Raw genomic sequence first — 26,215 nt, forward strand, 5'->3', positions numbered from 1 at the left:
TTGCCCGCAATAAACTGCACAGATGTTTACTTTCTGGAATCATAGACAGTGTTAGGCAAGAAGCCCAGCACCCATTCTGCATGGCTTTCTCCAGATTTGGCCCTCTCCTATTGCTCACTTCTGAATGAATTCACTGAAATGATACATCAAAATGATTTTATTAGAGAACAACATTTTTAATACGCATGCAATTGCAAAAACACATTCCTTTGCTTCCTGAGAAACCTCAATAGGTTTCTTGTGTAAAGAAAATGTTCTATGGTCTAATAAGTGAAGAAATGCATAAAATCTTTCCTGAGAGATTCACAATGCAATGAAAGCTATATGAAGCACAGTTTAATTTTTTTTAGCTTTGTTGAACCATTTTTCTGTAAGATACTGGTTTGAGAATACTGCTTTAGTAAATCTGTTGACTTGGCAATGGATTGGAAATTAGGTTCAAGGAAAAGATAGAAGTAAAAATTAGTATTTTGAGCCTGGAAAAATAGGAAGAATTGTTACTCTGTTGACAAAAAAGGAAACATAAAGAAGGTTTCAGGTGGAGGACATGATGAATTCCATTCTGAGTGTATTGAGAGTGATGTGAAGATCCTTTTGGGGTTATAAAAGTCCAGCAACCATAAATTCAGATATAGAGATTATTAGAAGGGTACTGACAAGAGATGACAGTTCAGCCATTCACAGGAACAATAATGAAAGCCAGGGCAGTAGTTTAGAGTGAGGAAAAAAGATGCAAAGAGAGGAAAGAATGCAAAAGGCAAAATATCTCCCTTTATGTAGAAACCTATCAGAAAGTTAAGAAGAGAAGGGGAGAAGGATGTATTTTCAGAAACCAGATGAAGCAAATCCACTGTGGCATTATAATGACTGAAACCTTATGGAAACTCATGCAAGCCTGAACAGATATTCATTATATTAGTCATAATAATAAATAAATAGAAAATTTAAATGTCTTTCAATAAATGAATGATTGTATAAACCGTGGCAGACCTCTTCTATAGAATACCATACAGGTTTTAGAAACAATGAGTAAACTATGTGTGTACTAACATAGAATGAAGCTCAAAATATTTTTTCTCTGTACTGTAAGTGGATCTGGCATATCCCTCAAAGATGTATGTATTGAAGGCTTGTTTCCTAGCCTTTGGCAATATTGGAAGGTGATGAAGCCTTCAGGAGGTAAGGTCTAGTGAAAGAAAGGGGCGTGTCCTTGAAGTGGGTTAAGACCTTGACCACTTCCCTTCTCTCACTCTCTCTTTGCTTCTCAGCTGCCTTGAGGTGAGCAGCTTTGTCCCACCACATACTCCCCATCATGATGTTCTGCCTCACCACAGGTCCAAAATCAGTGGAGCCAGTTGATCATGGACTGAAATCATAAGCCAAACTAACCTCACCTCCTTATAAGTTGATTATCTCAAGTATTTTGTCATGGTAATAGAAAGTTAACACAGGAAGGAACCACGTATTTCTCACTTTTGTAATACCTATTCCCTACCACAGATGTGTGTCTCATTAAAGCATGGACTAGTGTCACCCACAAGAGTAAGGGCAGTGGAGAAGGACTGGCATCTGAGGAAGGATGAGAAGGTCCAGAATGTGGACTCTAATTTTCAGCTGGGAAGACTTTAGAAACATTCACCTCAACCACTCACTTTACAAAAGGTGATTTTAAAGGACTTGCAAAAGAACAGTATAACAGACTCTTACGATACACAAAAAGCATTAAAAAACAGATGATTAAGTGGACTTTGGGGCATTTGTGAAGACCTTGGTAGGGTTAAAACCAAGGACTAGTGATATATAGACAGCATACAGTTCTGTGACATTCTTTGGCAATGCCAGACAGCCTATGAACTGGAGCAGAACAAAGCCAAGTGGGTGATGAACAGAGAAGACAGTGAGGGAAGAGAGTGATGACTGCTGAGAGGTAAAAATTGTTGCATAGTAATAAATGATAGAATGAGACGCTGGAACCTGTTGGTTAATGAGGAAAATGCTGAGCTGAGGAAAATGCTGAGCTCAGGAAAACAGCAATAAAATGAGAAGGCTGGCCTCTCACTAGTGACCAACAGTTTGGCCTTAGACTGAGTGAGTGACTCAAATAAGCAGGAGGTCACTGGATTGCTCCACTTTCTTCCAAAGAATCACGCTATGCTAAAGTTAAGATTAGGTTAACTGGATGAAAGGATTTCTCTAATTGTAAAAGCCATGCACCTTGGCAAATAAAATGTGGAGACAAAATGTCCACTGGCTTCCAGAGTCTTGGGTTAGATTCTGACCTACCATTTTGAGTAGCAGCAGTTCCTTCATGAAGGTAGTGATTGATTAAGGCTAAACATCCTGGCAGTTTGTTTCTAGAATAGTGTCTCAATCAACCCGCCTGTTAGACTCACCATTGGTATTGTGCCTTCTGCCCAGATCCTACTGGCTTTTCCCAGGCTATTGCTGGATGTCCAGCCATAGTGCAGTAATGGAATTCCCAGAGTGGAGGGTGAACCACAGCATATGGTATTGTCCACCATTCCAAGAAAGGCTCAGAAGCAACTGTTTAAGTTATTAAAAAGGGTGGGAATAGAGCAACGGAAAGCACAGACAATGTTCTTCTGATCTCAGTGTGATTACTTTGTGTTTTAATGCTCCTGGCTTTTCAGTTTTTGTTTATTTTTAATTTTTTCTTTTTATTATTTGTCCTCATGAATTGTGTCACATGTAAACTAAAGAGTTGAGTTTGCCTGTGTCCTACTTTGGCCATATGTGCTAAAATTGCTTAATGATCTGGGTTTCATAACTACTTCATAGGGTTAAATAAGAACATTTCCCATGAAAGATCGTCTAAGTAAAAAAAATTACATAAAATCTGTGAGTAAACAAGGATTCCACAGTAAAAATTACGTACATACTGATCCCCCATGTTCCTCAACATCCTGCATACCAGCAAGTGTTCCTGTTTTTCACAGTCCAGCCAGACTTCTACTTAATCTTGGCCTTGGGCTTGGGGACCTCACTCTTTAACTTTTCACCATTTGTAATTGTACATTCAGGGTCTTCACAGATGGTGAGAATAAGATGATTCACCCCACAGAAAACAGAGGCTAAATGAAGGAAATGGAATTCAATTTTGCTGAAATACTGTAACTCAATGTCTTTTGAACAGCCCTGCAGGTGAACTAATGTCAGAACAGAACAACCACCCTGTTCTGGCTGTAGAGTCATAACTTCCTGTTACAGGGTCCTGTGTAGTTTTCCTGGTCTTTTTCCATCTCCGACACTACATGATTTGATGGCCTATTGATCTAGGAAGCTACACTATAGGGCCAGTGAAGAGAAGGGCTCTATGATACAGGGTGAATTAGGGACAGGAGACATTCACAAATTCTTTTCCTTTTGTGGTCTCATGCAGCATTATTGTTTTTCTGGACTAAAGTTCTGAATCTGGCAGAGTTTAAAGTTGTAACTCATATTTCTCTTTCCTTTGTTGCATTTGATTTGTTGCGGGAACTGTCCTCGGGCTTTCCTTGGGCACCTAAAATATAGCTTCATGCATAAATGACAAGACTCGGCTTAATTATTGCAGTGTGAAAGTCTATAGAATAGTCCTTTTTATGTGCTGCTTTCTGAACCATTCATCCACTCCTAGAATGGCAGGAACAGTGAGTGTCGGGATAGGTCCTTTCCTGGAATAGGACACCAGAACTGTGCATTGAATGGGACCCCAGGTTCATCTTGTATCACTTTTTATTTTACAAAGGAGGAAAATGCAAGCCAGAAGTTTAGGAGACTAGCTCAAGGCTGTGACAGGGAGGGGAAGGCTTGGCATGACAATACCAAGCCTTGAGCCCCCAGTCCCTATGCTCTGTTCCAGGACCTCCCTGGAGCTATTCACCATTACTAATCTTAACACCAGGTTAAAAATTGCACTGGACCTTTCCCAAAGGCCATCCAACTGAATTAAGCATAGAAATGCAATAGGCCCATTTTTAGTAGTTGGCTGAAAGAAATGCTTATTTTGAGGTATTTTGTACATAATCATAGTCACCCAAAAGATCTCTTCCCTGTAAGACTGAACCACCACAAGCCCAGTCCTTAAGTTCTCTGTGCTCAGATACCCCAGTTAATAAAGACAGATAGAACAAGCTTTCATTTTTATTCATTTAAAGATTAAATATGCCTCCTTCTAATCACGTTCTTCTCTCATCTTATCATCAATTTCTTGTCACTGGGATCTTTATATTCTAATATTAACTTAAGAGTGATAATAAGAATCTACACCCTGTTGTAAAGCATTGTGAAACATGTTGTATGTTATCAGCAAACCCAGACCCCCTTTGAAATTTCCCGGCAGCTTTGTTCCCCTTTTCCCTTTCATGTGCGACCCCTCCCAATGTGTGGTCTCTGCTTTTATAAACCTACAAGATTTTTTGCTCGGGACTCGACTCCTCGACTCCTGCGTGAGTCACGAGTTGGGTCCCAGCGTGCTAGAATAAACACCTCTTGCAGTTTGCATCAAAAAAAAAAAAAAAAAAAAGAGTGATAATGAATGAATTGTTTAACAAAATCTAATGGACAGGAATCTTGAAAATTATTCTTTGTAATTCTCCACTTGGCTGTTACTTTGACCATATCAAAGGCTGATGACTTCAGGAGCCAGGAGAAATGGGAAGAAATCACACCAAGCTGAGGGTTTGAAAATCAGGTACTGGGTCATGTTCTACTGCTCCCTAACAACTCTTTCTCAGTTTCAAGTTGGACATTGATGCTCACTCCACAGAGTTCTCAGGAGAGTTATTTTTCATCATATTCAAAATGATGAAAAATTAGAACCAATGTGAAATGCCATCATTTTAAAAAGCCTTTCACAAATGACAGGCTTTGAATCTGTATTCCTGAGAATACCAGACAGGGAATGAGTCCCTAAAACATGGACTATTCACCTAGAAAAGTCTGTTTGTTTACAAGTGTTTATTTCTAGGAAGGTTATTATTATTTGAGTCTACAAATGGAAATTCAGATAGAGAAGTGAGTAAATTAAGGACAAGATTCATACTAATATTACTTTGGATAGGGAAAACCAAGTAATTAAAGCAGAGTGGTTGGAGCCATGAATTATCTGGACGGTACTAAGAATTAAGATGGGACTGTAAGCAAGTGCTGGATGTTGTCTTAGATTCCTGAGACCGTAACCATGAGACTCCATGAGAAATGTTAACCAATACTAAATGCCATGTTGATAATAAAGTATCTGTAACCATTAAGCTATTGCTTCTAGATATTAAAATGATTGAAAAAAATGCAAAATTTTTACTGCAGCATGCTGTAGATAGCAGCAAATTCTATCAGTTTTATAATCATCAACCTACCTCTTGGTCTTCCAATTTTCTCCAGAACATTAGGCATTAATACTATCAGTAATAATAATGGCATTAAGGTTTATGAAGTGCTCTGTGTCAGATATCTCTCAGGGAAATTTACATATATGATCTTATTCTCACAAAAACTCTGAGACAGGTACAGTCCACATTTTGGGGAATATAATCCTTGAAGTCCTGTGGTAAAGGTCTGAAAGCTTTACTAAACATGGCAGCTGAAGCTTTAGAAATAAAATAACTTCCCATGATCACATGGCTGATAAGTAGAAGAATAAACATAGGCTAGCTGAATCTGTATCCTGGGTATTTTAACAACTACTTTGAATTTCTCTTTTAAAAATGTCCACAGATGGATGAACTTATAGAAAATAAATATGTCTTACATACTGGCTTGGCTTTCATGATGACTTCCTCCAGATGACCAGCATCCCTGCCAGTAAATCACTCCTTCCATTTCACTCATCCCAGTCTCTTTCAAAAATCACGTCTTTAAAATTCCTACTGTTCCTATATCAGAATCTTTTTGATTATTAGGAATAGAAAATCTAACTCAACTTGGCAATAGAGGGTATTTATTTCTTGATCCATTACATTTGGCAAGTTCAGACTCTTCAGTTAAATGACATCTTCCAGGACCCTTTTTCTTCCTCTCCTTTCATGCTGTCTTCTGTGGGTAAGTTTCTCTGAAAGGTGGCTTTCTTTGGGACAGTCAGTGACTCTAAGGACAATAGAGTCCCTCTCCCACATACAAGAGACAAAAAACTATCTATTTCTGGAAGCTCTATCCAAAGAAGAAACTTTTTTCTTTTCAGAAGACCTCAGCAAACCTCTTCTTCCATCTGACTCTTCCAACGTTGGTCATGTTACCATTACTGAGCCATAATTGTGCTCCAGGATGAAATGGAATTTCACTGGGTAGGCCTGATCCAAATGCCTAGTGTCCACACTACAGCAGTGAGACACCAGAGTAGGAAATATGTGGAGGAGGTATGACTGATCTGAGGAAATAAAAGTAGTTACCAGGGGCTCCCTGCCAACTGTCCCTCAAGCTCTCACCAGCACCACTAGAGTCCCAGCACACCCATGTAAGAGCAATTCTGGAGATTGCCAGAGAAATTTGTTTGTATTTAAAGATAAAAACCTGTGTTCCATGGGTTTCTTTGCTACTAAGAAACTACAGGGATTACAATCCCTAATAGCATCATAATTACTCATCTTTATACACACAAACACACATTATATTTTTAATTGTTCGAAATAAAAGTGGCCTTGGGAGATGATTTAAGGGAAAAGACTGTCTTTTTGATAAATAAAGGCAACATGCATTTTACTTGAGATACACATAATAATGTCAGTATGGGTCTTTTAAGAAAAACAAAAGAGAGGAAGAGAAAAGGGGAAGAAAGCAAGAGAGAAAGAGGGAAAGAGGCAGTTGTTATTTAGAAATCAAAATAGACCCAGGGCCAATCATTCGTGAGCTTTACCAAAGTATGTAGTGTATGATAGACAGAATTGCTCTGCTGTCTCCTAGGAATTACCATCAGCAAATACCTTCTGCTAGCCAAGAAACCAGTGTGTTGTGGTTTGGTCAACTCTTGACACAAATATCAAATGTTGCTTTCCTTACTGGCCTCCTCCCATTGAATGACTCCACTTAAGCTCAAGCTTACCTCAGTTAACAAGGAAATAGTGACTTTATAACTCAAGATATCTATGTTTCATCTGCACTAACCCAGGGATGGGAAGTTGTGTTCAGAAGATACAGTGACAGTTGTAAGTAGTATTCTGTTCTTGTCACCTGAGGCCTAGACTATTACTGCAGCAGTCTCCCAGCTGGTCCATAAGCCTTTAGTCTCCCTCTACTCCAGTACATCCTCCATATCTGTGTCTGATCAATCCCTCTAAACTCCCCTGTGATTCTCTTTCCCATTATTAAACTATAAAGAAATCAGGCAATACCTACCTTGTCCTTATTATCTTCCACTTTTCACCCAAACCCACTCAGTGCAATGCTCAGCCAGGCTGCCCATGTGCCTTGCCTGAATAAGAAGGTATTTTCCCACTCCTAAGCCTCTGCCTTTGCTGTTCCATTCACCCAAAATCACTTTCCTGACACACTTCCCCCACCATCTTCCCAAACCAAACTGTTTACATGTGTGGAAACCCAACTCAAATCTCTAATGACTGCTCTGTTCATGGAACTCAGAGATCCCCTCCGCTGTAACCCACAAGAACAATGGATTTGTGCTCATCCAGGTATTTAGTGACTTGAATTGTAGGTACTGGGGTTCACGCTATAAATCTCCTTCATTGGGTTATAAGGAATACATACAGTATTACCCACTTAAAAAAAAATGTTTGTTCATTGTGCATTATATATTATGGATAAATGATGTTGTTAAAACAAGTATGTTTTACCATTTCCAGATTACATATTTGTTGATTCACTTTTATTGGTTTATTTTTAATTGGTATATTATAGTTATATATAAAAGTGGAATTCATTAAGATATTCATACATGTCCATAACATAGAAAAACAAGTATTTTTAAAAGAATAGTGATAGAAAAGAAAAAGAACATTAGAGCTGTAAACATAATCCAAGGCACTCTAGAAAGTACTGACAGGAACTTAAAGTAATCCATTTTCCCTTCATGCTTATAAGAGACAATGATCCTTTTTCATTGACTAGGTCAACAACCCAAACTGCTCTATGCTATTGAAATAAATAAATGTTTGTCAAAAAGAATAAAAAAAAAAAAGAATAGTGTAAAAACCTGAGAAGCATCTCATTTTTAAAAGTGTCCAGAACCAAATTCTTCATCATTTCAATTATCCCTGTCTTGCTCTTCCAATAGTCATTTCCATTTTAATAACTGAAAATCCATCATCCAATTCTGTTCAGGACAAAAGCATGTACATCACCTTCAAGTCCCTGAGCCATGCCTCCCTCCAGCATCCCTCACCTATACTATTGTAGTAGGCGCTGAATAGTTCCCCCTGCATCCACCCTCACCTCCTTCCCTATTATCTTTTCTCCAAATAAAGACAGAATAAGTCAGATCATATCACTTCTCTGCATAAACGCCTTCACATGCTTCCCAGCCCGTTCAAAGTCTTTATAATCATCTCTAAGGTCCTGTGTAATTGAACTCACACAGCCTCCTCCCTTTTCGACTTGATCTTTTCACCACCATCATTTCATTCTAACTTCTTCCTCAAAAGGCATGTACCCTCCTCCTTTCTATCACTTGGCTTCTGTTCTTCCTCTCTGACCTTCTCTTCTACTCTGAGAGCTGCCTGGCTTGCTCCTCACCACCTTCCCGACCCTGCCTAAATCTTGTCAGTGAGGGCTCCCTTATGGTCCAATTTAAAATTGCTTCATCACCTTCCCCAGTTTGTACATACTCTGTCCCCTTCCCCTGCTTTAATCTTCTCCAAAGCAATTACCATTTGACATACCATATATTTCTCTTATCTAATGGTTTATTCTCCATTGCTCTCCTTGCTTTCATTAGAATGTAAATTCCATGAAGGCAGGAATTTTTGTCTTATTTCTCCTTTGATGTAGAGTCTAGAAAGGCTCAGCTTGTGAAGTAGACATTTGGAAAATAGCTTCTGAATGAATGGATGGTGAATAACTAATCTTTAAATTTAGAGTGTTAAATATTCAAGGATAATGGATGTTGCTTTAGTCAGTTTTTTCCACCCCTGAAACCAAAATACCTGACAAGAAAATTATAAAGGAAGAAAAGTTTATTTGGCACTCATGGTTTCAGAGGTCTCAGCCCATAGATGGCCAAATCCATTCCTCAGGGCCTGAGGTAATGCAGGACATCATGGCAGAAGAATGTGGTGGAGGAAAGCAGCTCAGGACATAGTACCCTCCAGGGAGAAAATATATACCTGAAAGGCATGCCCCCAATGACTGACCTCCTCCAGCCATACCCTATCTGCCTAAAGTTACCACCCAGTTAATCTGTATCAGTGAAATTAATACACTGATTAGTTAAAGCTCTGATAACCCAATCATTTCACCTCTAAATGTTTTTGCATTGTTTCACACATGAGATTTCAGGTGACACCTGATATCTAACCCATAACAGATATAGTAGATGTAGAATCAGATCAGTTTCTCACTTGTGGGAAGAGCAAAAACTCTACTTCAGTTCCAGACTAAAACACTGCGGAAATTTGAGGACTTATTACAGTTACACCCTACTTGCTTCTGAATTTTTTTTCAAAAATTAGTTTATTTCCTAAAGTGAGCACGTTTAGCATGCATTTTCTAGAGAGTAATGGAAGGGATGCAGAGCTGGGTTATGGAACTTCTGAGTTAAAATCTTACACATTCATTCCTGTAGCAGCTTACACAAAGCAGATTAGAACAGACTTATAACCCTCTACCCTGCGCGTATACCTACTATGTGGTGATAGCAATCTTTCTCTTAGTGGATAGTCTCTTTACGGTACTGAGTGAGGTGGGTGTGGGGACACAAGAAATCAGTTTCTCAGGCCTTCTCTTTTGAATGTTGCCCAATTCTTCCTAATTATATCATTTCATTATCACATCCCAGGAGCTCCTATTTTATATTGATTTTATCACTGAGTTAATTGATGTTGACACCTGCTATTCTCCTCTGAACACATTACTAGGAGCATCAATCACTTTCTTTTAGCATTGATGAAGTAATTATCCTACTAGACCTGAAGGGCTGACTACAGCAGAGGCAGGTCAATAATCCTTGTTAAGACCATTTTCTATCATCTGTTTCATCCATTAAGCCAAACCACATGCATCAGTATGTCTTTATTGTTATTATCATTCTCAAATGCTAAGTCCCCCTGTTCATGGGTACAGACCTTGTCCTCAGGGCTTACAGAGCCTACTTGAAAAGAAAAGGCTTTCCAGACCTCCTAACTCATCTCTCAACTTGCCTTCCAGTGGAGGCTGCATCCTCACAAGATGATCCTCCTTAAATGCAAATCTGATTGTGGCATTTCAAGTCACAGTAACATATTGGAGTCACATTGACGTAGAGAAAAAGTTAAAAATATTATATCCATTAGATTTATTTTTATAAAATTATAGAATATGCAAAATGGACAAATTATAGAATATATGTAAAAAATGTGGGCCTATAAGATATAAAATTAGACTAAATACATTAATATAGATACAACAAAAGTCTGAAGGTATTTGCACCAAAACATTTTCAGTGTTATGAGTTATTGCTCCAAAAGAGTATGATTCCTGATGGCTATTATTTCTTCCTTTTTCAATATATGTAATTTCCAATTTTAGAATAATTATTCTATCTGGCACATTTTTAATTCTTTAAATGCAACTATCACCATGTAATTGCTAGGCTTAAATTTTTTCACTTAAAGTGACAAATTTATGATGAGATCCAGCAGAGAAGCAAGAAGCAAGTCCAAACTATCCCCTACCATGAGGGCTCCAACCAATCCTCAGGTGGCAGAAAAAATCAGATGACTTTTTCTGCTAATGCTCCTCTGCTCCCAGAGATTCTCCTTCATGAGCAACCCTGATGGAAGTCTAGGCCACTGTGAAGAGAGGAGGACAGCAAGAGTTCCAGGTGATGGATAAAGCCTTTTGAAAATTGTTCTTCCTCCCATTAGTTTGCTCAAGAATTTGTCCAGGGTATAAGTATTATGAACAGCTCCCTAGTGCTCCTATTTGCATGTGGGAGGATCCTCTGTTGCCTACAGGGCTTGGACTGGAGGGCAGTCTGAGAGGCCCATCTGGGACTGGGGAGGCTCTTCCTCTGCAGGTTCCGTGTGGAAATCACATAACTTCCTGCCCCTCCATTGACACCACCGCATTCTCTCCTCTTCATATGCATTTCTCCACCCTATTGGTTAAGACTCAGCACAGTTGCCATCTTCTTCTAGAATTTTCCCTGACTTCCCCCAGCTGCATCTGTAAAAGGCTTGTTCTATTAGTTATTATTAGTAGCTTGTCCAGACTTCCCCTCTGAACTCCTGATAATCACTTTGCGTCCCTTACAGGGTCTCATTATATCTGGCCCATAGAACTCTTGACTCCTTAACGGGGCCTTGTTGACTGTTTTATTCTCAGCATCTGAATTTGAGATTTCAAAGTATGCAATAAATACTAAATAAGTGAATAAATAAGCAGACAGATGGAAAAGAATACAGGTAAAATATGCTTAAAGCTAAATAAGGCTGTGATGAAAAAGAGGCACATTATATACAGCACATACTATCCACATCCTGCACGAAAGCCTGAGAAGACTAATGCTGGAAAAACAGCTTTAAAAAAGTCTCATCCATCTCAAGTTCTCTTACTATCATTCCTCCTCAGAAGGTTTGATCCTCCACCAGGGTTGTTCATGAAGGAGAAGCTCAGTCTAAGAGGAGAGGAGAGGAGAGGAGTATTAGCAGAAAGAGACACAATTTTACATTTTCCATTCCTATCACAGGATTACCAGTTAAAGATCTCACAGGAGTGGGTAGCTCAGCTCCTGCTCTCTTCTCTGACCAACGTCATCATGAAATTATTGTCACTAGTACACAGTTCCCACAACAACCCTCTTGTCTAGTTATGTCAAGATTAGCACCTACAAATCCAAAATAGCATCTGACGCGACTTTCTATTTACAGAAGGGCACATGGGATGTGTTAACAACACCCTCACTGGATCCTTAGATGCTGAGGACAGGTCCAACAGCCAAGGGATAGGCAGCCTTGATATTTACCTTCTGATAACTGCACTGGAGACTCATCAGGGAATTTCAAAACTTTCATTTGATAAAGTCTAAAAAGCACCAGGTCAGATGTTGCCAGAACTAAAACTAGCTTGATCTGATTTGGGAGGCAACAAGAAGTCTGGCAGTTGGAAGGTGTGGGGTCCTCATTTTGCACTAACTGGTTTTCTGCTGTACTTTGAGGGTGATCCTGTGGAACGTAGGAGTCCCACCAGAGATAATGGCCACCAAAGTACTTGGCAAATATTCATCCTCAATCCCAGGAAAAGGAGAGAGGGTAAGAGTTGTGCTTTTAAAGCAGCAGCACTGAAAATGTTCTCCAGTTGTACTTTTAGCAAGAATAAAATCCTCCTACCCTCAGGCCTCTGGTGGTCTGAGAGTGGGTCTTTAGTAAAGAGGTAACTCCCTTTATTCTACTACCTTCAACTTGTGGTAAAATACTCATCCATGATCTCTCCTTGCCTGTCTACCCATCATTCTATAATCCATGACAACCTCATTCAATGGTTGATACATGCAGAAGCCCAATAGCAGTCAGAAATAGGAATGGCTATTCTCAGCAAATGGGAGGTTGCCCAAGCCACAAGGTAAATAAGCATGGTTGTTTCCTTCTTTAGAAATAGTCAGTCTATTCATCTTTAAGTCTTGAAGATATTGTATAATTAAAGAGTATTAAATGAGCAGTATGTTAGTGTAGTATTAACTGTGCCAGTCTATGCTAATGTTTTATTTACATTATTTTATAATAACTCAGTGAAAGAGGAATCATTATTCCCATTTTACAGATGAGGAAACTGACATTTATAGAGACTAAATTTTGTGTCAAGCTCTTAGAATTATTGTTATCAGACCCAGGATTTGAACCCCATTTTATTTCATACAAAAACCCTCTCTCTTATATGTTATGCCATTTTGCTTCAAAAAAAAGTAATAGTGTCTGCAGAAAGATAAGGAAAAAATTTTGGAAGAATATATTTAATCAAAAATAAGGTCCCAGACAAATATACTACTATCCCCACTGCTTGGGCCTTCTTTCAGAACTTGGACACTACCTGCTGGGCAGGAAGCTCCCAGGTCAAATAAAAAGTATATGATTAATTGACAGTTAATGATGAAGAGGATGTAATCCTTTAGAAAACAAATATGAACAGATTTGGTGTGCTGAAGTGATCAATATCCAAAGTCAAAATATATATATATATAAAACATAATATATATAATTATATACATAATATATATAATTAATATTATTATTATTTAATTTTTTTAAAAGGAGGATGGAATAGGATAATTGAGAATTATTGTTTCTCCTCAGAGTCCGGTGACTTCATCTCCAAATAGAAATGTCTCAAAGAACCAACCAAACCAAGCATATATTTTTAAGCACTTTCACTTAATTTAGTAGGTTAAGCTGTTTATATGGAAGAAGATGACCACAATTTAGTGTAATGGTTCCTTTCCTTGCTATTTTTATATTTTCAAATGAAAACATTACATATACTCTGGAATCTATGAGAACTCTTTTTGTTTTGTCTGGCTTTGCTCTTTTGTATGGTGCATTTTGTAATTTAAAATCAGGGACCTTACTGTTAACAAGCAAGACTCCCTGCCCCATGTGTACAGAAGCCAATACTATGGCACCTATCACACCAAGGAGCTTTAAGGAATGTGGACCTACAAGAAAACAAGACATACACTTAAATGTGTCTCCCAGATCAGCTGGTGGTGAAGGAACTCAGGCAAGGGTAAAGGGAGAGAGATGGCTAAGCCATTTTAATGGAAGTCTTTCTGGGAGAGTCTGTATGCCCTCCACAGGTCCAGGTGAACTTGTGAATAATTCTGGTCCATCTCGCGATTGTTGACTGCACCACTCACTTCTAATTTAGATTCACTGGACCTGTTCTCATTCCTCAGCAATACTCTTTGGAGAGTTTTGGTTCCACTAGACTCTCAAGGACAGCTTAGATCAAGTCCTAGAGGTCTGTTTCTGAATCCTAAAAAAGTTAAACAGTTTTTAGGAACATAGAAGTTGATGTTCTATGGCTCAGTTTCATTACCATGAGACTTACCTAGGCCACAGTACCATTTACCCATTGCCTAGTAATGACCCCTGCTTCTTGGGATTATCATCAAGATAAAATTAAGAGAGATACTTTATATGAATTTTTGGCATGTAGGAGTCAAAAAGTGGGAGAGCTTATTTCTCCTGCCTCTGAACTCACTGTCTTTATTTTGTGAGTTTCAACATGATACAGATATAAAGGGGAGCTTTGGACCATGAAGCCTGGTTTCAAATTTCAACTCAGCTTTCTATCAGCTGGGTGGCCTGGAGCAAACGTCCTGGTCTCTGTGAACCTCTCTCTCTTTTCTTTTTTTCCATAAGAAGGAAATAATAGACCTCTTTTCAAGACTGCTGTTAAGTCTACAAATGGCATATGCCAAGTATCTAGAATGTGGTAAGTACAGAATACATGATTGTTCTGTTTATCCTTAGACAAAATAACTTGCTCTATGAAATGGAGCTAAAAATTGGGTTTCATGAAGATGATTTATTGCATGACTAACCATGATTTCAGATACCTAGAAACTTACCTGGATGTCATTTTATGGTTGTCTCATCTGGATATTTTTAAGCCACTTTTGGATCTTGTGGAATATTTAAAGCTCTGTCATGAAGGCAATGTAAACAAAGGCACCTATCAACTGCAGCAGCCACTGACCCACCCACAGAGGCACCCTGGAATAATTATAGCCCAACTTCTACCAAAGTCTTGGAAAGGTTATGTGACGCAGACAGATGTAGTAGGCATGAGATTACAGGCCAAGAGGAAGAGGTCGGGGTTGTGGGCAGTATATTTGACAAGCTCATACACTGCAAGCCTTGTTCCGGGTCCCTTACAAAGCACCTCTTTAGGATGAAAACAAGATGTTCTTTGTAAATAAAAGTTCATGCATTTGAGTAATGAAGTCATTTTCCAGGGCTGCAGCAAAAGATATTCTCCCAAGCCCTCTGGGTGAGGACTGTCAGGAGGAAACCCAGTGGCCAGCAAGACTCAAGACAAGATACTAGCACAAAGAGTGTATCAGTCCATTTCTAGAAAATGAGAAACCTTGCTCAAGAAAGTGGGCACCCTGCCCCTCTGTCTCCTGAGATCATCTACTTCTGACTCCCGCCCCTGGAATCCTCTTTCCACCCACTTTCCTGAAAACTAGCTGGGGCCACATAAAAGATCTATATAAATATAGATAAGACATCTGGCACCTGGACTAAATAAATAAGAGATGTGAGGATGCATTGCCAATGCTGAATATTCATCTGGAGCCCTTGGAGGGGCTCCAAACTGAGAGGGGAGGGGAGGCGAGAAGGAAAGGCCGGACCTCAGTGTCTGAAAAGCCAACTTGGAGTGGGAGGGCCTGGAAGTGGAAGGTGAAAGGGAGTGGTGAGAATGAGTGTGGGAAGGAAGCCAGAAGAGCGAGCACAGTCCTCCGTCCTGGCCGCCAAGCGCGCTGGCTCTGGCGGGGCACCTCAGCCCGGGCTTTTGATGCTGGGCTTTAAGTTCCGTCCCTCTGTAGGTTCCTGAACCAAAGCCTCCCCGGAGCGCTGGAGCGGGGAGGGTGTGTGTGTGTGTGTGTGTGTGTGTGTGTGTGTGTGTGTGTGTGTGTGTGTGTGTGTGTGTGTGTGTGTGGCGAGGGACACAGAGTGAGAGAGGGAGGGAGGAAAAGAAGGGAGAAGAGAGAAATTCTCGCAAACTTTCTCACTCTCCCTTTTTTTCCCCCTCCAAAGTTGCTGATTGGGCTGCCTGGCGTTCCCACATCTGGATACTGCAGACCCAGAGGAGGTAAATTACCAGACACCAGCGCACCCCGTGGGGACCGAAGAAGATCAACAGTTCCAGAGCCGCGGAAAGCGCTGTTGGATGTCCGCGGAGAGATGGCTTTGAGCTCAGCCTGGTGCCCAGTCCTGTCTCTGTGGCTCCTCTGGGGTGTTGCCTGTTCTAGCGCGGCGTCCGGGGACGACAACGCCTTTCCTTTTGACATCGAAGGGAGCTCAGTGGTCGGCAGGCCTGAGACGAGTGAACCCCGCGTGGCTCCGGGACTCCTGCCTCCTGCTGCCAAGGTACAGTGTCCCAGCCATTGTCACCCTGCTGGGGCACCTGCGCCCGCGGGCTGTGCCACAGTTGTTCTTCTCTCTCTCTCTCTCTCTCTCTCTCTCTCTCTCTCTCTCTCTCTCTCTCTCTCTCTCTCTCTCTCTCTCTCTCTCTCTTTCTCTCTCTCTCTCTCTCTTCCTCTCTCCCTCTCTCCCCCCTCCCACTGCCTAGACTAGGACAATTCAGAAACTTGAAATAAAGAGAAAGAGTTCCACTTTGAAAGTAGGGTTTGGATGTTATGTTTCAAGTTGAGACTTTGGAACATGTCTATTCAAATTGGCAGAAGTGCATGTGTCCTTCATGCTCTGAGTGGGCCTGCTAGACTCACCTGCCCTGTAGCAACACATCAGTGATTTTATTTGTTGTTATTATTATTAATGCTTTTTGTGTGTCCCAGTAGTCATTTTGTTAAGCCATAGTGCTCAATCTGTGTGTCCTGTCACTGCCTTCCTACTCCTCTGCTCTTGGGATAAGGAGAGCATAACATTTTTTTATAGGATATAACTTTCTGACTCATATTAAACAAAAAGTTTGCAACAGAGGGGGCAGAAGAGGTGAGTGGGGGTGATGGGCCATGAAGGAAGCTGTTAGGAAACTGCAGAGCGGATCCCTTAAATAGAAATAAACCATTATATTCCAGAAGCAAGACTAAATCAACTCTAGTCCCCAAAGTTAAAATGATCAATATATTCCATTGATAATAAGCTATTTATTCAATGCTGTTATGCCATTTGAATACCTTACAACGGCTTTTAAAGTTGAAAACATAACGAAAGCATGGAAATGTGGTGAAAGAGAATGACTCCTGAGCAAATGATTTAAGAGCCCCCTGAGCTCAGACAGACAACAGTATGTCCAGTGCGTGGGAGATGCTAAATAGGAGGAAAACGAAGTCACCTAAGTTCATGGGAAAGGAAAGAGCAATTGGCCTAACAAAACACACACACACACACACACACACACACACACACACACACACACACATACCATATCCTATAGCTGCGGTTACAGTAACCATTCAATTAAAATAGTGGAGTGGATTGACACTATTTCTAACACCACTGAAGTCTGGGCTGTGGCTCTTAATTTTACCAGTTGATAACTAATTGTTAGTATAACTGTAGTTATTAATTATTGATTTAAAATAAGGTGCATGAAGACAGTCCTTCTTCAGAGTAAACCCTATCCACAACCCCCTCCAAAACAAGGGGGAGTAAATTGAGCCAGAGTGCATCCAGCTCTCATTCTGGTGCGAAATGTAGCCTCCTTGAGAGAGGATATGGCTTCTGGTCATCTTTACTCCCAGACACTTGGGAGAGGCCAAACCAGGAGAGACTCTACACAATGGGACAACATTGCTTCTCTGCAGTCTTGGAATTAACCCTGGTAAAGCTTAATCTCCACCTGTTGCGTTGGGCATGGAAAGTCCCTGAATGAAACGCTGCCACTTGAGTGGCAGATAGAATACAACATGCCCAATTAAATTTGAATTCCAGATAAACCATCGATAAATTTTGGGTTATATCTCAAATATTGCACAGGACATAAATATATACATATATACTAAAATTTTTTATTGTTTATGTGAAATTCAAAATTATCTAGGAATCTTGTGTTTGTTTCCTACTAAATCTAAAGATATAACTTTTAACACATAACTTTTCATAACTCTCATTTCATAAAAAAACTAAGAAAATAATTGAGTATTAGGATACCTTAAAATTAATGTTGGACAGGGGTGTAGTTCTGTGGTAGAGTGCTTGCCTAACATGCATGAGGTCCTGGCACTACAAAGAAATTTAATTAATTAAATGTTGAAACTCTGAGCAAATCATAATGCTCATGTGTTCAGTAAAATAATAAATAGGAAAGTGGCTCAGCAAATTGTTTAAGATTTCAGGCTGTTAGACTGATGGTCCCAAGTTTAAATCTCAAACTCCCTGACCTTGGGCAAATTATAGTTGCTCAAATTGCACATCAAGAAACTGATTGAGGCTGAGAAATTATTGATGTCTATTTTACATCTCATATAGTTATTATAATGAAGTTATATAAAATAGAGAATGCTTAACTTGTGCCTGATATGCAATAAATATTTTATACTTGCTAAGAGTTATTATAAAAATATATGGATGATTAGATGAAAAGAAATTCTTATTTGGGAATATTTCTTCAAATTTTATTTTTATGGTACTATTTTACTTAATATTATTTATAAATATTATTATATTTTCATTTTCTGTATCCTTCCAGTTAGAAAGAATGTTCCATAGCATGTTAAATATGTAACATTGTCAGAGTCTAGGGAGTTCAAAATGCCAATTGAGGGCTTTGGTTTAGGGAGACAGAAAAAAGATATTAGTCATTCCAAGAAGGTCAAAATATATGGTGTAGAAAGGGTGGGATCGAAGTAATTATGTTCCCAGTGCATAGTTTCACATAATGCCTCCGGTTAGCCTGTGGTCCCAAGGCAATTCCCCACGCCCCACCATTAGGTTTCCCATGCTCTTTATAGCCAGTAAGCAGATCTTAAACCAAATACGTTTTGGAGACTTAATGACATGTCATGACCACTTTATTGGATTGCATCAGGGGGTTGTGTGTGTGTGTGTGTGTGTGTGTGTGTGTGTGTAGGTCTGTGTGTAGAGAGAGAGAGAGAGAAGGAACATAAACACATTATTCATGGAAGACGTTCAAAATTTGTATGGGAAGGTATTCTAAAAATGCATTCACTTTATTTGAATTGGATTTATATGAATGGTTATTCCTCAAATCTCCTTCAAAGGGAAGAAAGAAAATAACTAAGGTGAGCATGGAGCAGTGGGAGGTTCTTGGCTGAAGGCCTTCCCAAGTGCCATTCCAGCACCTCCCCAGCACCTCTATAGCAGGGCTCTGTCCACTTCATCCCTGGGTGCTTAGCCCAAGGCGGGGACTCTGGCACACTGTGGCATTCACTGTGAGCTGGGGAGCAAACACATGAAAAGTGCACAGATTGAAGAGCAGAGTGCTGGCTGACCAAAAAGGAAGAACCCTCCTTTTTTTTTTAAATAAAACAAACCAGGCTTCCCCCAGGATGGAAAGAATCTGAAAAAAGGAACACTCCTAGGTAACTCTGTACTCATTGTGGGAGGATTTTTCCAAATTCTGCTTAAAAAGAAATTTACTGAGTCATTGTTGGTGAATTTATGGTGACAGCAGTAATTTTCAGTAGTTGAGTGTGAGCAAAGGGGAGATTAGGTAGTTCCTAAGAGGATACTCAGTATTGTAATATTTCACATCATTTTAAAATGTCTATTCTTTTCATCCTACACATGGAAGCAAGTAAAACTTGCCAAAATTCTTCTTGATCAATGTAGAAATGCTAAAGAACTAGAAGGGCTCCAGAAATAGAGACAGAAACATCCCCCAAGGAGATTATCACAGTATTCTTGGGAAGAGTGAGATTCTTGTCTATCAAAAAGAAGCAGGAGTTTCACTAGATTAGAGGTTGACACTGTGTGACTAGAAAAGAAGCCACACAGAGACACAGAGAAATAGAGACAATGAGGACCAGGGTGCTGTTCTGGTTTTGAGAGATAATGAGAAGGGAAGCGATTAACAATTGTTAATCCCAGAGGAGAAAACAGGACCTTATCTCCTAGTAACTTGACTGGATTTTCTGTTGTCATTTTTGTTGTATTAACGTCCCTCCAAGAAAACTCATTGCTCCATGAGCCCCGTCTCTACCCAGCCCTAGACAAACTGGCTTCCTTAAAAGATGCACTATGAAGGAGACTAATTCCAAGGAACTTTTCCTCTCAATTCTTTACATTGTTGATATCTGATACCATTCCAGAACACATTGTTAGGCTCCCTGCCTAACAATTGAAAGACTGTAGAATGTTTATTAAAAGACAGTTATGTCTCTTTCACTATCTGTTTTTCTTTTTCTTATCTTGGCCCCTTACTTTGTAAAAGATCTCATAAGACTACAATAAGACCTCCAGTCGCTTGCCTGGATCATCATCCGGTACTGCTATTCCAAAAATTTGTTAGGTACATTGAATCCCCTACATACGAACATTATTTCATTCACTTAATTATTTATACAAAAAGCTAATTTGGAGGTTTACCATGCAGAGCAAGAAAACAGGCAGCAGAGTCTCAAAGGGTAAGCAATCCAAGAGAGGAAAATATATGCAAAGCAGAATGAATTGATGTTCTGTAACAGTGGCTACAAAGAAGTGCCATAGAGGTGATATAGACAGAGCATTATTCCTAAGCTGCTGACGTAGGTCACAATAACCTATTCACCAAACACCAAAGAAGGTTTTTAAAAACTTACTTTAGAAGAACTAAAATATCATGGTGATGGGATAGCTAACACTCATTAAATACTTTCCACATGTCAGACACTTGTCCAAACACTTTCCACCAGTTATTTCCTTTTACCTCATGACAAATCAGTGGGACTATCTTTATCTCATTACACACTGGGAAACAGAGTCACTGTGCAGACATCTAGACCCTGTGTCTAATAAGTGGCACAATGAGGAAGGAGTTTATAAAAGCAGTTGACTATACAGAAATATGTAGGAAGAGGTGATTAAGTAAGTAGAAGTATCTGTGAGGATAATTTTACTAAAAGTTTTTAGAATTTCCTCAAATCAATAGAAAATGCCATTCAGAGACCATTTATGCAGTGCTTGCTAGAAGAAGAGCAAAAGTTATATAAAAGTAGTTGAGAACTACCAAAGATTTGAGATAGCTCACCTTCCTAACTAGTCTAATAACTATTTTTATTTTATTTATTTATTCATTTATTTCTTTATTTTGTAGAGCTGGGGATTGATCCCAGGGCCTCACACCTGCTAACCTAGTGCTCTATCACTGAGCTACATTTACAGTTCATCACTATTTTTTTAAATACTCATAAAAAAAAGAAAAAAAAAACTAATATTTGTTGATGTTTACTATATCCCATGAACATACATGTATGAAATAATTGATGTTTGCAGATGAAGTTTCAGGGTTTCATTCTCTTTTCCCGGTGTTTCACAGGGTCTCCTGACTGTCTTTAAGGATAGCATCATCCTGCATCCTATTTTCCCTTTGTTTAAATATTCTAGTATGTCCTCCCCATGATGCTGTGGTCCACATTAGCATCTCTTGATTTCAGCTAAAAGGCAAAGGTTTCAAAAGAACACTACCTATAGGAATACAAGGTCTATCTTATAGACATATTACTTAAAATACTAGAAAATAAAGAATCCCATTCCCTATAAGTCCAGAGTTCCCTGATTTAATCAGAGGTTTTAAAAATCTAGACATTTATAATGTAAGTTTTATAATTTTCACCATTCTTCAGTGTAGCATTCAGGGGCACCAGGTACATTCATATTATGTACCCACTACCACTATCCACTCTAGAATTTTTTCATGTTTCCAAACTAAATCCCATTAAATAACAACTCCCTATTTAGCCTTCCCCTCAGCCCTTGGCAAGCAACATTCTGCTTCTCGCCTCTGGTGCCATTCTGCTTTCTGCCTACTCAAGGTACTTATTATAGAAAGAATGACAGAGTTTCTGTCCTTTTGTGATGGCTTATTTCACAGAATAACGTCTTCAAAACTCATCCATATTGTAAAGTGTCAGAATTTCATGTTTTAAAGCTGAATAATATGCCATTGTTTATCCATTCATCCATCATTGGGTTGTTTCTACCTTTTGGTTGTTGTGAATAACACTGCTATGAATATTGATATACAAATATCTGTTTGAGTTCTTACTTCAGTTCTTTGGGGTATATGTTCAGAAATGAAATTGCTGGATCCTATAGTACAAAGAAATTTTTGAAATGCAGATACTTATCAATGCCAGGCCAAAAAAAAAAAAAAAAAAAAAAACTTGGTGGCACTAGCTCAGTGAAAGGAATATATCCTGTGAGTGTTGGGGCTCTGAGTCACAGGATACAGAGGGCTGCTAAGGAGGGGCAGAGGGGCAGTCGCCTCTCAGCACTGCCAGGTTTTCTGGGTTTTGTTTATTTTCTTCCAAGAGAAGACAATCTGGATTCCTAAGAGAAATTGCTGAGTCAGTTTTTAAAAAATACCCTGCAGACTTGGTATATCTGAAGACCAGAGTCAGCCTGAGGGCTATTTATTTGCAGTCTCTGTTTTGCAGTATTTAGAATTTACCTTTCATCAGAGGCTTGTGGCCAGATGGATATGGTGTGCATCCAGCTCCAGGACTTTCTAGCCATTTGACTTTAGGCAAATTAGTTCATCTTTTAAAGGCTCAGTTCCCTTGATTGTAAAGTAAATAGAAATGTATTTGCCTTGCAAGATTGTGATGACATTTAAAAATGAAATAGCATATATAAGCTGCCTGACACAAAGTTAGCCCTTAGTTCTCTCATTCTGTCCCTCCTTTCTCTTTCTTTCACTCTTTCTATCTATCCACAGGTAAAGTTATGTAGTAGCTTGTTAAAAGTATATTACTATCTAAATCTTTATTTATTCTTCGAATTTGGTTAAGTTCAACTTTGCTTACAAATTTGCTGGTTATGCAACACTGGACAAGAATGCGACTATAGTTTAGCTTTTGTAATCATTCTCTTTAATGACTCTTTAAACAACCTTTCCCCAGCAATAAGATGATCTGTACAGTTGGGAGAAATGAATGGATTTGTCTAAATCTCTAGAAAAACTAAATAACCAACCAAACAAAAAACCCCAACACCGTTGATATGACAAAGACAAAAACCTTTCCTTCTTTCTTTTTTCCACAGATCCTCAACTCTGACATATCACAGTTGTGTACAGTAAACAATGCCCCAAACACTCCCCTTGTTTATGATTTTTCCTTGCTTTAGTAACCATATAAATATGATGGCCAGACATAATTTTGAGACATTTGATTGGGTAGAAATCATTAAATTCAGATTTCCAGTATGTGCTTTGAGTTTCAGGATTTGGCATTTCCAAACAGTTATTTTCTAAAATAAGTATATCTGCTAGTTCACTAAGATATAGCAAGCATGTAGCCAAATATTTAATATCTACTCCTGTATTTGCAAAAGAGCAGCATTCTCTTTTCAACTGTTTTTCTTTTTCACTCCTGGTGTGGTAAAGCTAAATTCTGGGAAATGGTTTACTAAAGGGAAGTTTAACCACAGATGTTTGTAATTCCAACTAAAGTTTCCCATCAAAGTCTTAATGAAATTCAGCTGCCAGCAGTTCACTCTGAATCTGAGTCTTTTTATCCAGAGAAACTTGGGGGAAACAACATTCCCAGCCTGAATGGTAGTGGGCAAATTTCCATATTCAAACCTAAAATCTTCTGCATGAGGGAAAAACATATAAGTAAACAAATTCACCTTCAAAAACTAGGGAAGATAGTAACATGCAAAATGACACTCTTTTCACTTTCGGGACTTTCTTAATTTTTATATTGTGTTTTGATGAGCACTGGAGATACTGTGTTTACCTAAATGTAGTGAAGGATCTACATTTATAACTCCATGAGAACTGATAATTTGGAGAAATCCCATAACATTAAAAGCTGCATTAATACAATGCTCTTGAAGATTAGAATTGTAAAAATGCTGAAGCCTACAGCTAAAAGGGCCCCTGAGAATGGGGCAGATTTTGTGTATGAATATTTATTTTGAACTTATACCCCTCCATTAGCAGGAGCGGCATGATTGCATTAAAGGAAATCAGGGACTCTAGGGATCAGAGATGTCTTCAGTGAAATCTGCCTTGGGGACATGACTCCCTCACGAAATACTGCTGTGTACAAAGTGCATTGCCACATGACATCCTGAGCTAAGCAACGCTATAAAGCCAAATATCAGCCCAAAGCATTGCATAATATAGACACCAGCAGTAGACAAGAGGATTGTCTAGTGATTCTCAGACCCAGGGAAGCTAGGCCTGTAGAACCATCTAGAATCTGATAATAGACAAATCAAAATGACTACAGAATGGTCAAAATAGAAGAAAAATCCTTTCTTCAGCTTGTGATCACAGCACAGCACCACAGCACAAATTTCAGATCTCAGGTTTAAAATTGGTGGCAAGCCCATTCTTCCACAGCAAGTTAGTCTATGATGCCTTTTGACCTTCATGACATGTGTTTTTCCTTGATGAACAGTGATACAATTGGACAAGCTGAGCATGCCCAAAGTGTTACCTCTCTTCCTGCTGATCTGCCATAAGCCCTGAGAGCAGCAGGCTGTTTTCCGTCATGCCCCAGGACATATACGAGATGCTAAATGCCTGTTCTTTGAAGACAGAGTCCCAATGTCTGGACGTAGGTCACTGTTTCATTGTAGTGCGTGAATAATTGCCTCATTCCATCGAGTTCCCTGGATCATATTGTCTGTCATGATGGATGCCAATAGATCTCCAAACTCTACTCAGAAGAGGCAAGCTCAAAAGCCTCTACTACATCACAGAATTCAACATAAGGGAGACCTGCTTGAGGGTGTTTGAGGCCTGTTTGAGAGTCAGTGGAAGGTTATTATTGGATGCATAATTCTGTTATACCTTGAACCATGAAATCAAAGAAATCATAGAATGTTAGGTATAGAAAGGAAGTTTAGAAATTCAATCCTCTCATTTTTCAGGTGAAGCAATGGAATTGGGGACAGAAAGGAAGTTGGGAAGCTCAGCAGCAGTGGTACAAGGAATGGTGTCTTCTCACTCTGTCCTTAGAGTCTTTCCAGTTGTTTCAATGGACTTAATCATCCTTAGCATTAGCATAGAGGTCATTACATGAACATATTTTGATAACTTTTAAAGGAAAATTGTTTACCTCTACTATATTATCATTAACTTTACTCTTTGTGTTTTCTATCTGCTTTATGTTAAATTATCAGTAGGAGATGCTCACGGAATTGAGTAGAGCTGGACTTGAGTCTGGAACTAACTTTTCTCATTCTTGACTCCATTGTTAATAAATAGACCATCTTATAGACCAAGGGACCTGGAAGGATCTTTCTTCTTCTATAGTCTCAGTTTCTTCAGCAGGAAAGAAAGAAAAGAAAAGTTTATTTCTAGCAACAAAATTCTAACAAAGTAGATTAAAATATGCATCAGGTAAAGGGAAGCAAGTTTAAGGAACAGAATCACACAAACTGTTGTCCCAGCCAGAACCCCAAGATTTACAAGTCCAGAGCCTGAGGGAAACACAGGACACTAACAGGTAGAAGGGGTCAGAAGAGAAATTTTATGGGGTACTTTTCCCTGCTTTCCACCATCACAGAGTATGGCAGTTGGAGGTGATCTGCAGGGCAGGGGCATGGGCCCAGCAATAGACATGAGTCTTTCCATGGTGACACACTGAGGAGGCTCCCTAGACAGTATTAGTTGCAGACACCACCATGTGTACATGTGCATCTTGGTGTGCCCAACCAATGTCAGTGGTCTCCCACAGAAGGGTTCCTGGGTACCACCACCTATCCTATTCAGACCTTTCCAAATGACCCTAAACATGAAGCTCCACTACACAAGGACAACAAGGTATAACAATGGAAGAGGACAAGGATATGGAGAACCACTGAGAGGAAACATGTGTCACTACCTAATAGTTAAATGTCAAGTGGCAAGAGGGTCCAGAGAATTTTCACTCAGTGGGAAAGTAAGGATAAGAAGGCACAGATTATTGATTCATTTTAAATATCAAATGAAATCACCACTTATATTATACACCACACATTTGTCCACTGGGTCTTAATGATGCTTTAAAGAAATTTAAAAGTTTGCTGTAGATTGGGCAGGACACAATATTTGGAAGCAAACATGTTCAAGGAATTTTCTGGAAGGCAGGGAACTTGCCCTGGTGTATAAATGCCCACCCTGATTATTTCTGGTTATGGAGAAGTGAGTCAAAAAGGTTGCTACTCAAAGTACGGTCCATAAACAGCAGCATCAGCATCACCTGAATATGTATTGGGAAGGCAGAACC

The 26,215-nt window shown here is 39.3% G+C and overlaps 1 protein-coding gene across 3 annotated transcripts in view; it reads left to right on the plus strand.

The window, feature by feature from the left end:
- The first annotated feature begins 15,551 nt into the window (after positions 1–15,551).
- LAMA4 (laminin subunit alpha 4) overlaps positions 15,552–26,215 on the plus strand; it is a 135,356-nt gene continuing 124,692 nt past the window's right edge. Inside the window, exons 1-2 of one of the 3 annotated variants that reach the window (XM_079149110.1) lie at positions 15,552–15,687; positions 15,903–16,235. In XM_079149110.1, coding sequence (XP_079005236.1) covers positions 15,565–15,687; positions 15,903–16,235 — 456 coding nt within the window. In that variant the 5' untranslated portion in view covers positions 15,552–15,564. Of the gene's footprint in view, positions 15,734–15,902; positions 16,236–26,215 lie in introns of those variants that run through there. The other 2 variants (XM_079149112.1, XM_079149111.1) reach the window with 2 other exon arrangements.

Source organism: Sciurus vulgaris (assembly GCF_902686455.1).
Source record: "Sciurus vulgaris genome assembly, chromosome: 7".
NCBI classification, from domain to species: domain Eukaryota; kingdom Metazoa; phylum Chordata; class Mammalia; order Rodentia; family Sciuridae; genus Sciurus; species Sciurus vulgaris.